A 13,420-nucleotide genomic window follows, 5' to 3' on the forward strand; every position below is an offset into this window, starting at 1 on the left:
AAAAGCATATTCAATGCTTCACCACCATTCCCTTACTCTTGTGATTAATGCAATTATAGAATTGTTTCCTTTTCACTTTCCCAAGTTCTGCATAGACATATTCTGAAGACAAATTATCTAAAGGTTACTCCTGCATGAGAACTGCAGCTGTTCTGCAGATGCTGAGTGTCCCAACTTTTCTTTGGCATCTGATTACTCTCATTCTGAAATAAAACCCATCAGATATTTTCATAGCTTTCATTAATACAATTCAATTTTGATGGCCCTGCTGTCAATATTCTTATAACACTTTTGCTTGGCTTGAAAAGTAAAAAAAAAGAAAAAAAAATTATTTCAACAACTTTTACATTGCATCAGCTGAAATTAAGAAGTTGGAACAATCTATAATAGCAGATTAGGCTTCCTTCCTATCTGAATGCATACATGGTGACTAATGTAGCCAACTCCCCTTTAAAAGGGGCTCTGGAAAATGCTGTTGTCCTCATTTTAAAGATAAGAAAGTAGAAGCAGAAGAGTTGAGTTTAATCAAGCCCTCACACCAGTTGGTGACCTATACTATGCAGGGTTAGGACCAGACAGTGTTTACATGAGACTATTGCAACAGAATTAGTACCGATTGCATAAGCAGATGCTAACCCATGCAGCAGTCTGAGTGTCCAAAATAATATAATTCCATATAGCTGCACTTGAGCTAAGCAGAATTAAACCAAAACACTCTTAGTGTCAATAAAAACTGTTTTCTCAGGTTAGTTTACTAGATGGAAGGGGGTTGGATTCTACCTTTGAAGTGTGCCCATTATTATTTTTTTCCCTTATCCAAACAAGACCATAAGACCTGTAGAAGAAATGCAGAAGTACAGATAATCTCTGAGATTTCCACCCCCCCGTGAAATGGTGTAAACTGGAATACTTGGGCTGAAAAGTCTTGGTACTACACTGGATAAGTAAAAAGGGAAGTCAACTTTAAAAGGCTGCTTACCCCACCTCCCACCCCCAGACTTTTCAGTGTATGAGAATAGTTCATTATGACAAGCTAAAACACAGGTGTAATCCAAGCTTGATAAATTCACTTAAACAGGCCTCAATAAGCCTTTCAACTCAGTGACTGAATTGCAGCATAAAGTAACATTGTATTAGGAAGCATATTATGCTCTCCCCCCTTTATAGCCATGCGTAAAAACATGCTTCAGAAAGAATTTTACAGAAAATTACTTTGTCAGAACACACTAGAAACTGTTTGGAGTTTGCTCCTTAGTAACTAGGACCACAACGTTACAGGCCTTCAGTTCCACAAGCAAACCTGTATTTGATCCTCAAATTTCAATACAATATTAAAGATCTTGCTGCTTCTCTGAAGACAAACTAGAAGCTGCTGCAAAAGTGTGTTAGTAGCATCACATGTCTCATTTCTTATTTTACAACCTATCCTAAGGAGAAACAAGTGAAGGACAAAAAAAAGTTTTAAAAAAGTTCCAGTAACAACTGTTACTTGTTTGACAGGTCAGTTAATTTGCAGATGCTAGAGTAAAAGCATTTGTCCCAACAGCATCAAATCCATAGAAGACAACTAAAATTGAACATATTTGGGAGGAGCAGGGTACCAAATGTAGCAACATTTTAAATTCAGTAGAATTTTGCCTTACAGAACAGGAGCAAGAAAGAGTCACACTGTGGGCTGTAAGTGCTTTGTGATAGGACCTTTACTAAATCACCCTGTTAAGACAAATAAAGAACAAAATTTCCAGGATCAAACAACATTTTATACAACCTCAACCACACTAGTGTCTCTCCCTGTATTGGTCCATCAGACAGGCAAGGCAGGCTTCCATGTCAGCACGGACAGGACACTTTGCTATTCAGACAAAGTGATGGGTTTATGTTAAGAGGAGTAACATGGGGAAAACTCCTGCCACAGAAATGCTGTCTGCCTTGAAACTCCTATTACTATGTATTTAGCTTTATCCAGGGCTTAACCTGAAAGAAAATTTTGTTATGTTACTGTAAATCCCTTCAACACCAGATTAGCTTAAGACAGATCTTTGAGGAAGACTGGGGAAGGAAAGGAGGGTGCTCTGGATGAATGTTTTCAAATATAGAGGTCAGCCAGCACAGTTAAAGCAGGACAGAAAGAAGTGCAATCAGTAACTATGATAAGAATGCTTGGAAACAGTCAGCTCTAGACACCCTCAGATCTGTAAAAGCATAACTTGCTTAGCCTATTTCACTTCTTCTGCAGAGCAAGAGAACAGTTGGTAATAGCATCCATTTGCTGGTTAAGGGCTGCCTATGCATTTGAGTATTTCTTAAGCACAGTAGTGTCAGCATACACACAAACCCCATTTTTGCAGGAACAGTATATAACTTTGAAATCACACATAACATATATGCTGAAACACAATCTTCTGTTTTATGACGTTTGGCACTATACTACCAAGTACACAGAATGGGCTTCCTTCCTAACACAGCTTTCAGTCAATAACTTTGATAAAAAAGCAGATCATATGCTGATGAAATATTTTTTCCATCTTTTCTGTCTTTACCATTGTTTTTTGACTTGGAACTAAATATGATAAACAAGTCATTGTACATATCCTATAGAAAGTCTTGAATAAGTAAAAAGGTAAGTTTAGTTAACTGAAAAGTATCTTTCAGCTTTAAGACTACCAAACTCTGCACATTTCCAGATTCATAAAGCTTGCTGTATTTGCACATCACTTCTAAACACCTAAGGTAAGTTGAAGGCAAAGAGTAATTTACAGCATTGACATGCAGTGTGCCCCATCACTTCTCAACTGTCCCGTCCCTGAGGATGTAAGAAAGTCTAACCACTTTGCTATCTTCTGTTTGTTATACTCTCTTCCTTTTTAGCCTGGATTTCCTGTAACTGACATCTAACTGTTCATCATGCATCTGTTACCTTCTTAGAAGCTGAGAAAGAGGAAGCACTTGCACGCTGCTAAGTAGAGAACCCTCTAGCTTTAAAAGTGCTTGTCCATGCAAGATTCTCAGGATCATCAAAACCACAGAAAAGATGCAGTTACCTCAAGTAAGTGAGACCATTTTCCTGAGAAAAATTAATAAAGATTTCATAAGAAATATTAGTAAATTCAGATGAAAGCACAAAGTCAGTGACTAATGTGAAACTTCTTCCCCCCCTCCCCCAGTGTTTCTCTGCTAGTAAACATGACACAGCCAGCTGTGGAGACAGCTGTCCAATTAACACCGCTGAGCAGGCATTCTCAAAACACATGCAAATGAAGCTGAAGCACTCTTGGAGTTCGAACTATATTTTGCTTCTCTTAAATGTGAGATAAAGACATGTATGATTATTTCATTAATCAAGCTGACAGCTTTAGGACCTTGCAGAGACTACATAACAACTTCATGAAAAAGCATAGTTATCCTACAGTCACAACCCAGCTAAGATACTACCTTGAAAATCCATTTATTACCATAACAAATCACATACAGACATAATAAACTCAGCTTATGTTTTTTTATGCTACAACTTCCAAGTTTTTCATTCTTCCTCTCCCTTCTCTGGCTCACTACCCCAAAAGCTGTCAAAAAAAAAAAAAAAAAAAAAAAGTCAGAAACATGCAAGTAACATTTTAAAAGGGTAAACTGATAGCAGTGCAGGTGGAAAGCTTTCAGAGTGCACCAATACCAATAAGAAATAGTGATTTTCTAAGTGTAAATGCCAGAGCCTTTCAAAAACCGTTGGGCCAAACAGGCAAGCCTTGATTATAAAACTGCCCTTCTGTCATTCTGCAGGCAAATACACACTGCTTAACACCGGTTTGAAGGTTGAAATTCTTATTTAAATGGCAAGTTACCATAGTTCAACTATTTAACTTCATTTTAACGTACTTGCATTACAGTGTGTGAAGCTGGTTAGCAGCAATGGTAACAGCTGTTGGTTCACTACTTCAGCATATAATAGGGCGCAGGTTCCAGCCAGCCTGATGAAAGAGAAGCCAAGGTAGAAGTTGGTACCACCAGTAAGTTGGATTAGACTTCTCTTTAAAAAGCTATTTGGCTCCAAACATCTCCCCTGCTTCTTTGGTACCTGGAGGAGGCTCAGCCTCACTTCCCTCACAGGCCAGAACAAACATACCTGCTACAGGTGCTGTTTTTTCTAGCATGGGATCACACATAATTATTGAGAAACTTTCCTTTATAAAGCCTTTTTTACTCCCTTGAAGTGGGTTGGCAGTAAAAGAGGAGCAGCAAGGTAAGCACTTGGAGGTCACACAGAAGTCATCATCAATGAATTTTGTACTTGAGCCAAGCCATACTGCGTAATGTCTGACTATGCTTTCCACCTCTGGACCTTCTCAAATTCCATTAGCTGCCATTTTCTTATGGCTGACTTTGACATCCAAATTAATGTTGAACAGCTCACGTCTTTGCGGTTAAGAAGGATCAGAGTTCAGATACCTGTGATAGGTCCAACTGGAACCTTTTTTTGCGCCTGTTGCAACCTCAAAGACACACACAGGTCTGCATTTTATTTCTCAGCAGCTAGAGTCTGCTTACACAATACCTGTAAGATGCCAGCATAGAACAAAGTCAGCTTAGTATTTCCTAGTTTGCTCAATCACAATCCATATCTACCTTTTCTTTAAGGCAGAAACAGAGTCCTACAGATGGGCTGATCTGTAACAACTGATCTTACAACAGAGGTCCAGCACAGGGAACACTACAAAGAAAAGGAATTTGATTTCAGATTCAAGAGAGCCTATGATATACAAGCTATTATTAATGCCATTGTCCTTTTTCATCACTCATGTTTCTCATTAAAATAGTGCATGATGATTGAGTTTAAAACATTTCAGAAGCTAACATTTGATCTATTAGAGTTCACACAACACAATGCCCCCCCAAATTTATAAAAAAATATTAACTTCTTTACTGATTTGACTGCTAAATAAGAGCTTCTACAGCAGGGACTGCCTAGGAGGGATCTCTCCTGACTACAATGAAAGTGTTGATGAGTAGACAACTAACACAAAACATAAGATGGATGGACACAAAAAAGACCTGCCAGTCTGACCCTGCTAAAGAACTTGGTGTTTTAGAGAAAGTATGTAGGATCAGCTGAGAAACCTGAATGAACACAGGAAATACAGAAAGACAAAGCTGAGCCTTCAGGCCTAAGCTATCCCTCCAATAAATAGAGCTAGTAAAAATGCAGTGTGTTTGCATGCCATATTTTAGGGGCTAAATCTGCATCTAAGTGTGGCTTTCCTGAAGATATCTGTAGCACTGTAGAGACCTTCAGGTGTGATTGCAGACTCTGAACTCCTTTTGGCCTAATCAAAACCTAAAGATAATACTCCGTGAAGAAATTTAAGCACTTGCTCATAGGCATTCAATCCATAAAATCATAGTCAGCACCAAATTAAAATCTCTGCAAATACCAGCACTGTGATCAATAGGACCCATAGTACTAAAGCACATTCCCACTTGCTCTCCGGCTAGTGTGACTATCAACTGCCACTTGGAATCCAGCTTGTTTCTGATTGCACATTACCTTGTTGACATCTGCTTGCAGTACCAGTATGTAACATGATTGCTGTGAAGGTTAACAGTATCCAGAGAAAAGCAAAACAATTATTCTTGTTTAATTGGTATTAATAGCAAAACCCCCACAATTTGATTTAAAAAAGGAAAGCTGTACAAAGTCATCTTTACACTGCATGTTCACTGGTTACAGAAGGTACCTTGCAATAGTTACGTGTACAGTATGAACCAAAGCAGGTGTTCCAAGATCTTTTAGGACAACAAGCTGTTGATAATCAGTAAGTTTCCTTCAATGTCTAGAGCACTGCTTGTCAGAAAACACATGTAGCAGCAGAAAGTAGCATGTCACGTAATACAGATATTCTGTCCTAAAGTAACACAAAGACAACATACTTCAAGCAATCAAGGAGTAAGTCCACAGTAGGGAAAAGGAAAAGCCCACAGCAGAAATATTGTAACTTCTGATCGATTGCTATTGCTTCACCAGCAGAGAGTTGCAGTGTATGCACTTTTAGTTTTGTTTAACTATGTTCCAAAAAAGTTTAAACAATGTAATGGTTAAACTAGATGGGGGGGAGAGAGGAACACAAACCAAATGAAAAACACACAGAACAGAAAAGCATGCCTGCTTATGTGAGATTTTGCATGTGGATTAGCATAGCCTTGTCCTCTTTTCTTCTCCTAATGATGCAGGGGCATTATCTGTAACTCAGTCTCAGATGTCAGGGTGAATACAGAAGGCTTGACAGAGGTCCTGTATTTTCATTTCAGTTCATCCCTGCTAAACTTAGTGGGGGTATAATTAAATATATACATTTGAAAAAATCGAGCAAGATCTCAGGCATAAGGCTTAATTTGCACTGACAAGTTTTTATCTAAGAGGTATTAGCTGCAGTTGTTAACCACTTTACAGTTAAAGATTTTCTGTTGGCAATCACTTTTCCTTGTCTGATAGCTGCTCAGCTTGACTTTGTTCAGCCCATGCAAAAGTCTTACGTCTTGAAAGGAACAGCTCCTCTGACATTCCAACTACGGAACTGAGTCTCATACATTAAGAGAAGATTGATGAAAACTATGCTCCTATTTATGTTGGGAAAATCACTCTACAAAATATATACAAAAGTCATAATTGCTTCATTAAATGTTGAACTAACAAAAATCATTTAACACCTAGCTCAGTTTTTGTAGACTAAAGCGTATTTCACACAGATTTAAACTCTGAGGTAGGCACTTGGGAGCAAAGCATTGTGGAAAACTGTGCTCAGAGTCAGTGTTTCTGAAGTTTCATAATAAAACTGACAAACTCCAAGAATAAACAAATATAGAAACAAACTTCAGCATCCTCAAACACAAACCAAAATCCTGTAAATGCACCTGTCAGTATGTGAGTAGAGAAGACATTCTGGCTTTAAAAAAGAGGGGAGAAACTACTATTAAGCCACTTGACTGTTATTTCCATTGGCATAAACCTTCTGTGTGGCATGTATATCCAGCAGAAGCTCTCCTTAAAAATCTTACAAATATTTGTTCACAGCACTGGGCTTTAAATCTAAACATTTAGGTTTCTAAAGTTATCTCTCAGGCTTGTTAAAAGTTTTGTATGCTTTTCAAATAAAGATCTCAATTATTTGTTCTCATACTCAGTATGTTTGTCTGCTTCTCCTAAATAGAGCCAGCAGTTTCTAAACTTTATTGCTGTTTTTAAAGTAAACATTTGCACTCATCTTCAGGTTCTTCCTTTCTTTTCACCAACCTTGATGTTTATCAATAGGAAACATTTAATTTTTTATGGCATTCAAGGGCCAGAAAGAGAGATTTCCCAGTAAATACAATGCAACCGAGTGTTGGCAAACCTTTAGTTCCTGCAAATAGGGACATGAGGGTCAAGAGGGCTCCTCCTCGCATGAATAGCTCCTTTATCATTAAGATGATGTTTCACAATCAGGATGGAGTAATAAAGAGTAAAAGTAAGGAACTGGAGAAGAGGGAAATGAATGAATTGGCTTATATTGGCTTCTGTCACCAAAACTCATTCCTGCAGCAGGGTAGGCAAAGGTATTATCCTACAGAGTCCCAGGACTTCTGGCCAAAGCAGCAAATAGCAAGGACAAGACAGACTTTTTAAACCAACAGACAGAGACATTACACTACTCTAATTTCAATAAATATAGCACTTATATCACTATTAAAAATATTTCTTGTTGCAGATACTCCATAGCATGGAGATATTTCTATTCAAAGGTTACTGTACATAGGGGGTGAGGCTGCATAGTTCATGTCAATACATCATTGGGGCCAAGTACCTTTGGAGGGCTACACGAATTGTCATGTGAAGCACTTCAGACACATTTTCATCTGAGCAATCAGCTTTACTCAGAAGACCACAGGCACACAGCAACCACCCTATACAACATCCAGAATGAGTCACTTTTTAAGTCAGTGTCTATGTAGCGTTGGTCCAAAAAGAGTTTAAAGTACTTTCTTTAGCACATAGTTATGATAAATTATATGATACCTAAAATGATCAAAAGGAAATGGATTCTTCATGTAAGAGACTTCTAAAAGGTTTTTAAAAGAAGTTTATTTTTAGGCATTTCTCAGTTAGGATTAGGGAAAATGCTTTCCTTTCAGCATATCAGCTTTTCAGTTTTCTGAATATGTTAAATGCATATAGATCAGCATTTATTGCAATGTATTTGTACTGTAACATGTTGTAAAAACCTTTTAGTAAACTTCAGACAGTATTTAAACTAATACAGCCCACTTAATAATCACTAAACTACTGGTACAGAGATACTAGTTTGTATGTGAATTGAAAGTCTGTTAATAACCTACTTGTGTTTTAAGTGGTTAAGATCACACTACAGATCTACCTTTGCAGCCATTCCACACAGTTTCCATTGCACACACAGCTAATATTGGGCTCAGATGAGCTAACCTGAGTGGGGAAGAAGGGCAGAAGAGAACTAGTTTCTGAGTAAGTCCTCATCTTTCAGAGTTGTTCTGGAAACAAAATCAGTATTGTTAGCCCAAGTTGAACATTTCATAGCATCCTTGCATTTACTGACCACCATGTAAAATTCTATAGGGGATTATACTGTTTGAAGAACTTCACCCACTGTGTTTTAAATGGGGATATAAAAAAGAATATCAGCAAAGTAACAGCAAAGATCAATATAGGTCTGTAGAATCACATGAGTGCCAACGAGGACTGAAAGTAGAGAGAAAAGGCTTTACGATGAAGACTGAAGGCCGTTTAAAAAAGATACAAGAACAGAGACATAAGTCATGTAAAATCCCAAGAACAAGTTCAGGGAGACCACGAAAGAGGCTAAAGGAAGATGCTCGGAAACAAAACAGAGGCAATGTTTTGGTGGGGGTGGGGCGCGGGGGCAGGAAATGCACGTTTTCAAATCAACAACTTTCTGGATGGTAAGAGAATAAAACAGATGCTAGTAGCATTGCGAAGATTCAGCAGAACCCAATAGAGGCAGCAAGGATAGTGGCTGAGAAAGGACAACCACAATGCCTATTTCTGATATACTTCACAGCTTACTCAGGATGAATTCCTGATGTCATTACATGATTCCTCTACACCCCAGAGAGCTTCAGTTAGGCTAGACTTCACCCTGCCATCCTCTTCTGTAAGAAATACCACTCCCCTTCTTCCCATCACTTCTCACATGTAAGTTGAATAAGAAAAAAAAAAAAAAAAAAACAAGTCTGAGAGAAAGTGGGCAGTGAAGTTTCCAGTTACCAGCAAGAGTGAAATTAGAGCAAGGCAAGACTTTAATTTTAGCTAACCTGAATTTAAGACAACAGAATATGAGGAATCATTAGACCAGCAAGACTCAACACAGAAATGAAAGCGTATTTGAAAGTAGTAGAGGCAAAAGTGAAATCACATGAACATGAAAATATCATCAGGAGCTACCACACGCTGAAGAAGGAAGACCCTCCACATTTTGATATAGAGAGATACTCAAACCAAATATTTTCATCTGGCCACAATTCACATAACAGTACTTTGTTCCCTCACAGCCCTGCACCCATCTCCATCCTACAGTGTGCTCTGTCAAACAATCCATTCTAACGCACTGCCCAATAATTTTATACTTGTCCTTTTGTATTTTATGTAATGATCTTTCTGACACCTGAGAATTGTGATAAGGATTGTGAGGAAAAAAGACAGCTAACTATTCTCTGATACCAACATGAGTTTCATCCTAAGTTGAGGCAGGATCTAGATTCTCCATTAGTTTGGTATTAAGTTTAGCATGCCAAGCTTAACATACCCTCTTGAGGATGTTAAAAAAGGTTTGGGGTTTAACCTAGAATAATATTTCAGTAAGATTTGAGAACAGCAAAAGCATACTTAAAAAAACCCAACAACCTATGTCTTTCATTTTCCAACATCCCTTTATCCTTTCAGGCCTCCATTCACCCATCCTTTCATTGTATACCACAAAAACACATTTAATAAGGCACTAAAATAGTAACAATCAGGACACTGCCACCAAAAAGCTCTGCTATCTGAAGCAGACAGAAAGCAGCCACCAACTGGAGTAGAATTTAAACCACAAACTTTTAGGATCAAGAATGATATCCTCTTCTAAGCTCACACAGTATCAATTGCACCAACAGAACTAATGAACCATTTCACCAGTCTTTCATATTTTAGATTACCCTTAGTAAATTTGAATATAATTGTTAAGAAAACAAATCAAAACCATAATGACCAGAAGATCTAGTTAATATAAACAATTCTGAAATAACGTCCCAAGTTATTCATTCCAACCACTTAAGCCCCACACATCTTGGGGAGCTATTTTCCATGGTTCACCATCAGTTGCCACCACGTTTTAATGGATACCACATCTATAAAAAGTTACTAACCCAATTTATACTGCTCTATGATTTAACACATGCTATTTATTAATAATTAGTTTTGAAGTGGAATTCTGCCAGATAAGCGAGATAGGACGATTATCAACTCCTTATGGCTTGGACAGAAGTCATTCTCCTGAAGTAAAAAAATAACAGCACAGGAGCTGCAAAGGTCTGTGCGAGGCATTCAGCCTTTTCTCCCAGTTACCCCAGCTGACCTCCGGGACCTGTACTCGGACACTCAGACACGTTTTCCTCACAACGACAGTATTCAGTACCAAATAAATAAATAAAAGGAAATCAGATCGAACAGAAGATGATCAAGACGCTTGGCATCACCTTCCCTTCTTCCTCACAACACAACATCTACTGAGGCAGAAGAAAACACTCCGGCTGCTAAAACAAGAGCCGCATTCACAGCTACTGGGTTTAGCAGCAGATGGGCTTGCGTGAACTCCTCCAAATCCTAGGACCAGCCGGCTAAAACCAAAATTAACCCCGAGCTCTTTTACCATCTCGGGGAGAAAGAAAAAGAAACGTGGACCCACTTAATCACTCTGTCATTAAGCAGCTAGGAATGGTTAAGAGCTCTTCTGGCGCTCCCGCTCGAGGGACAGTTAATTGGCACCGGGCTTTGCGAGGATGCAGCCACGGGGTTGGGCTTTCCCGGGCTGCTGCCTGGCTCTCCAGCCCGGCAGCGCTGCTCCCGCCTAAAGGCGCGGTATTTTCCGCTCCAGGCCGCCCGGCAGCACCTGCTGCCGCCGCCCGCCGCCACCACCACCGCCCAGCACCCCTTGGCCTCGGCGGCGCCCGCTGTACCTGCAGGATCTTGTCGAGCCCCTCCTGGCCCAGGCAAGGGAACTGCTTGAGTAGCTCCGTCTTCTGCCGCTTGTAGTCGTCGGTAGCCGAGCGCCAGTGCGGCTCCTCCAGCACCTCGAAGATCGCTGCCCCAATGGACAGGTAGAAGATGATGGCCGAGGTCAGCAAGGGTCCTCTGTCCACCATAGTGCCGGCGGGAGGGCGGGCGGAGCGCGGCAGGCGGGCCGGGGAGGCAGCCCCGCGCTGCAGCTGTGAGTGCCTGAAGCCGCCCTGTCTCTTCTCTGACACCTCTGCCTTCCTCCCGCCGTCCGCCGTACCTCCTCTTCTGGCCTCTGCCGCGTTCCCTTAGAGTCTTCCACACACTCTCCTCCCACTCTCTCCTCCTCCCTCTTTCTTCCCTCCTCTGCTCCACTCCCCTGGCTGCCTCCTTCCCCCAGTTTTTCCCCCTCCCTCCTCAGCAGCGCTTTGAATTTGGTGCCCTCCCGCTTCCTCCCCTCGCCCGCACGCGCATGCGGCTCTAGGGCCGAGGGAGAGGCCGGCGGGTTGCCTCCGGGGTGCTGCCGGACCTCCTGCGGGCTGGCCCGGCCCTGGTGAGGGGCGGACGGCCTCCGCGGGACAGGAGAGCGGTGGTTGGCTCTAACCATCGCCCGCCCGTGAGGGGCCGCCGCGGGGGACGGGAGTGAGGCCGCGACCTCTCTTCCCCTCCTCTCCCGCCCTGCCTGCGCGGCCGTTGGGAGCGGGTGTGGGGGCCGCTGAGGTGAACGCGGTCCGAGGCGCCTTCACCCTTGAGCAGGGCTGAGCCTTGCTCTCGCACCCGTGGGTTTTGTTTTAGTTTAGTTTATTTCCCCCGTATTTTTCCTTGAGCCATGTGAATAAAGGGGCAAAGTCCCTCAATTATATTTTAGGTGTTTCTTTTTGCGGCTAGGTCCAGTGGAGTTCCTTGTTTTGGACGCTGAAAAGCAGCGAAACGAGAGCTATACCTTTCCTGGATCCAGCAAAGTGTGGGGAGGAAGGTGAACAGAACCGCTGTGGAGAGAAGATGCGGGGGCTGTCGCCAGATTTCACCCTTTCTCCAAGATGCTCATATGTTTACACTACAAATCCTTCTCACCAGGAGCTGTATCTCCATTTCTTCATGTGTTGTGTGCGTTCAATGAATGTTCCTATGTACATCACCATACCAAACTCTGTGAGTGATGGAGAGACCCCAGTTAGTGATTTTTCATGAGATGCTCAAAATCCACTTTCCTCCACATTTACACTTAAAGGCAGAAAGAAGACAACTGGTTTTGAATGAAATGAGGCTAAATGGGTCAGGGAAAGAGCAAGGCAGGGAGAGGACCTAGCTATCTGTTATGCATACTGGCAAAGCACTCATGGATATAGTTTGTCTTATAAATACTGGTTTTCTAAGGGTAACTTACTTTCTGCCCCTACCCCAACAAGAGAAAAACACTCAAGAATGCAGAGCTGTCTGTATCAACTGCACCAGCACTCGGGATTTTTGGGATGTATAGGTGTGTCAGCTGGAGTCCACACATCAAAAAGCTGAGATAAGTCAGATGAAATTTCTCACGTGGATATAGTTGAAATAGGAAGAGGGAACATGGGAAAGAGGATGGAAACAAGTAGAAAATACATGACACAGTATGACAAAACATAAAGGAGAACATGTGAATGACAAGGGAGCATGCCTTGGTTAGGAGGTATCCACAAACAGCTCTATCTGTAGAGCTTTGAATCATGCCCAGTGGATTCCCTTATGAGATTGCCCACAGAAAATGGCATAACTGGTTCTTCCTAATAATCTGTATATAGTACTCAGAGAAAATACATCTGCAAGAGGCTCCTGGCAGCCTAAAAGCAGGACTGTAGAAGCCACAAAATCCACAAGCTTGTTATGTGATCATCATCACCATCTTTGCATGGGCTTCCCCAGTTATGTAAAGGAAACATTAAGAAGAGGAAAGGATTGACAAAACTTAGTAATGAAATACCTTTTTAAAAGGCATTTATATGTGTTAGGAGTCAGGTAGAAGGCATCATAATAAACATTTTAAAAATGAGTGTCAACTACAGTAACTTTTTTTTTTAAGGAAAAAATAGGGGCTATTTCATGAAGTTGTAAGGCAAAACTTTAATTAAAAGGAAAAGAGGAATTTCAGGAAGCATAATTACTACTTGAAAA

General features: G+C 40.9%; 1 protein-coding gene across 1 annotated transcript in view; it reads right to left on the reverse strand.

Annotated features, from left to right (window-relative positions):
* Positions 1-11,650, reverse strand: part of KCNK5 (potassium two pore domain channel subfamily K member 5) — a 37,165-nt gene extending 25,515 nt beyond the window's left edge. Inside the window, exon 1 of the mRNA XM_068157589.1 lies at positions 11,233-11,650. Coding sequence (XP_068013690.1) covers positions 11,233-11,418 — 186 coding nt within the window. The 5' untranslated portion in view covers positions 11,419-11,650. The remainder of the gene's footprint in view (positions 1-11,232) is intronic.
* Positions 11,651-13,420: the final 1,770 nt, after the last annotated feature.

This window comes from Melanerpes formicivorus, unplaced genomic scaffold (assembly GCF_026170545.1).
Source record: "Melanerpes formicivorus ecotype bairdi unplaced genomic scaffold, bMelFor1.0.p_v2 SCAF_2, whole genome shotgun sequence".
NCBI classification, from domain to species: domain Eukaryota; kingdom Metazoa; phylum Chordata; class Aves; order Piciformes; family Picidae; genus Melanerpes; species Melanerpes formicivorus.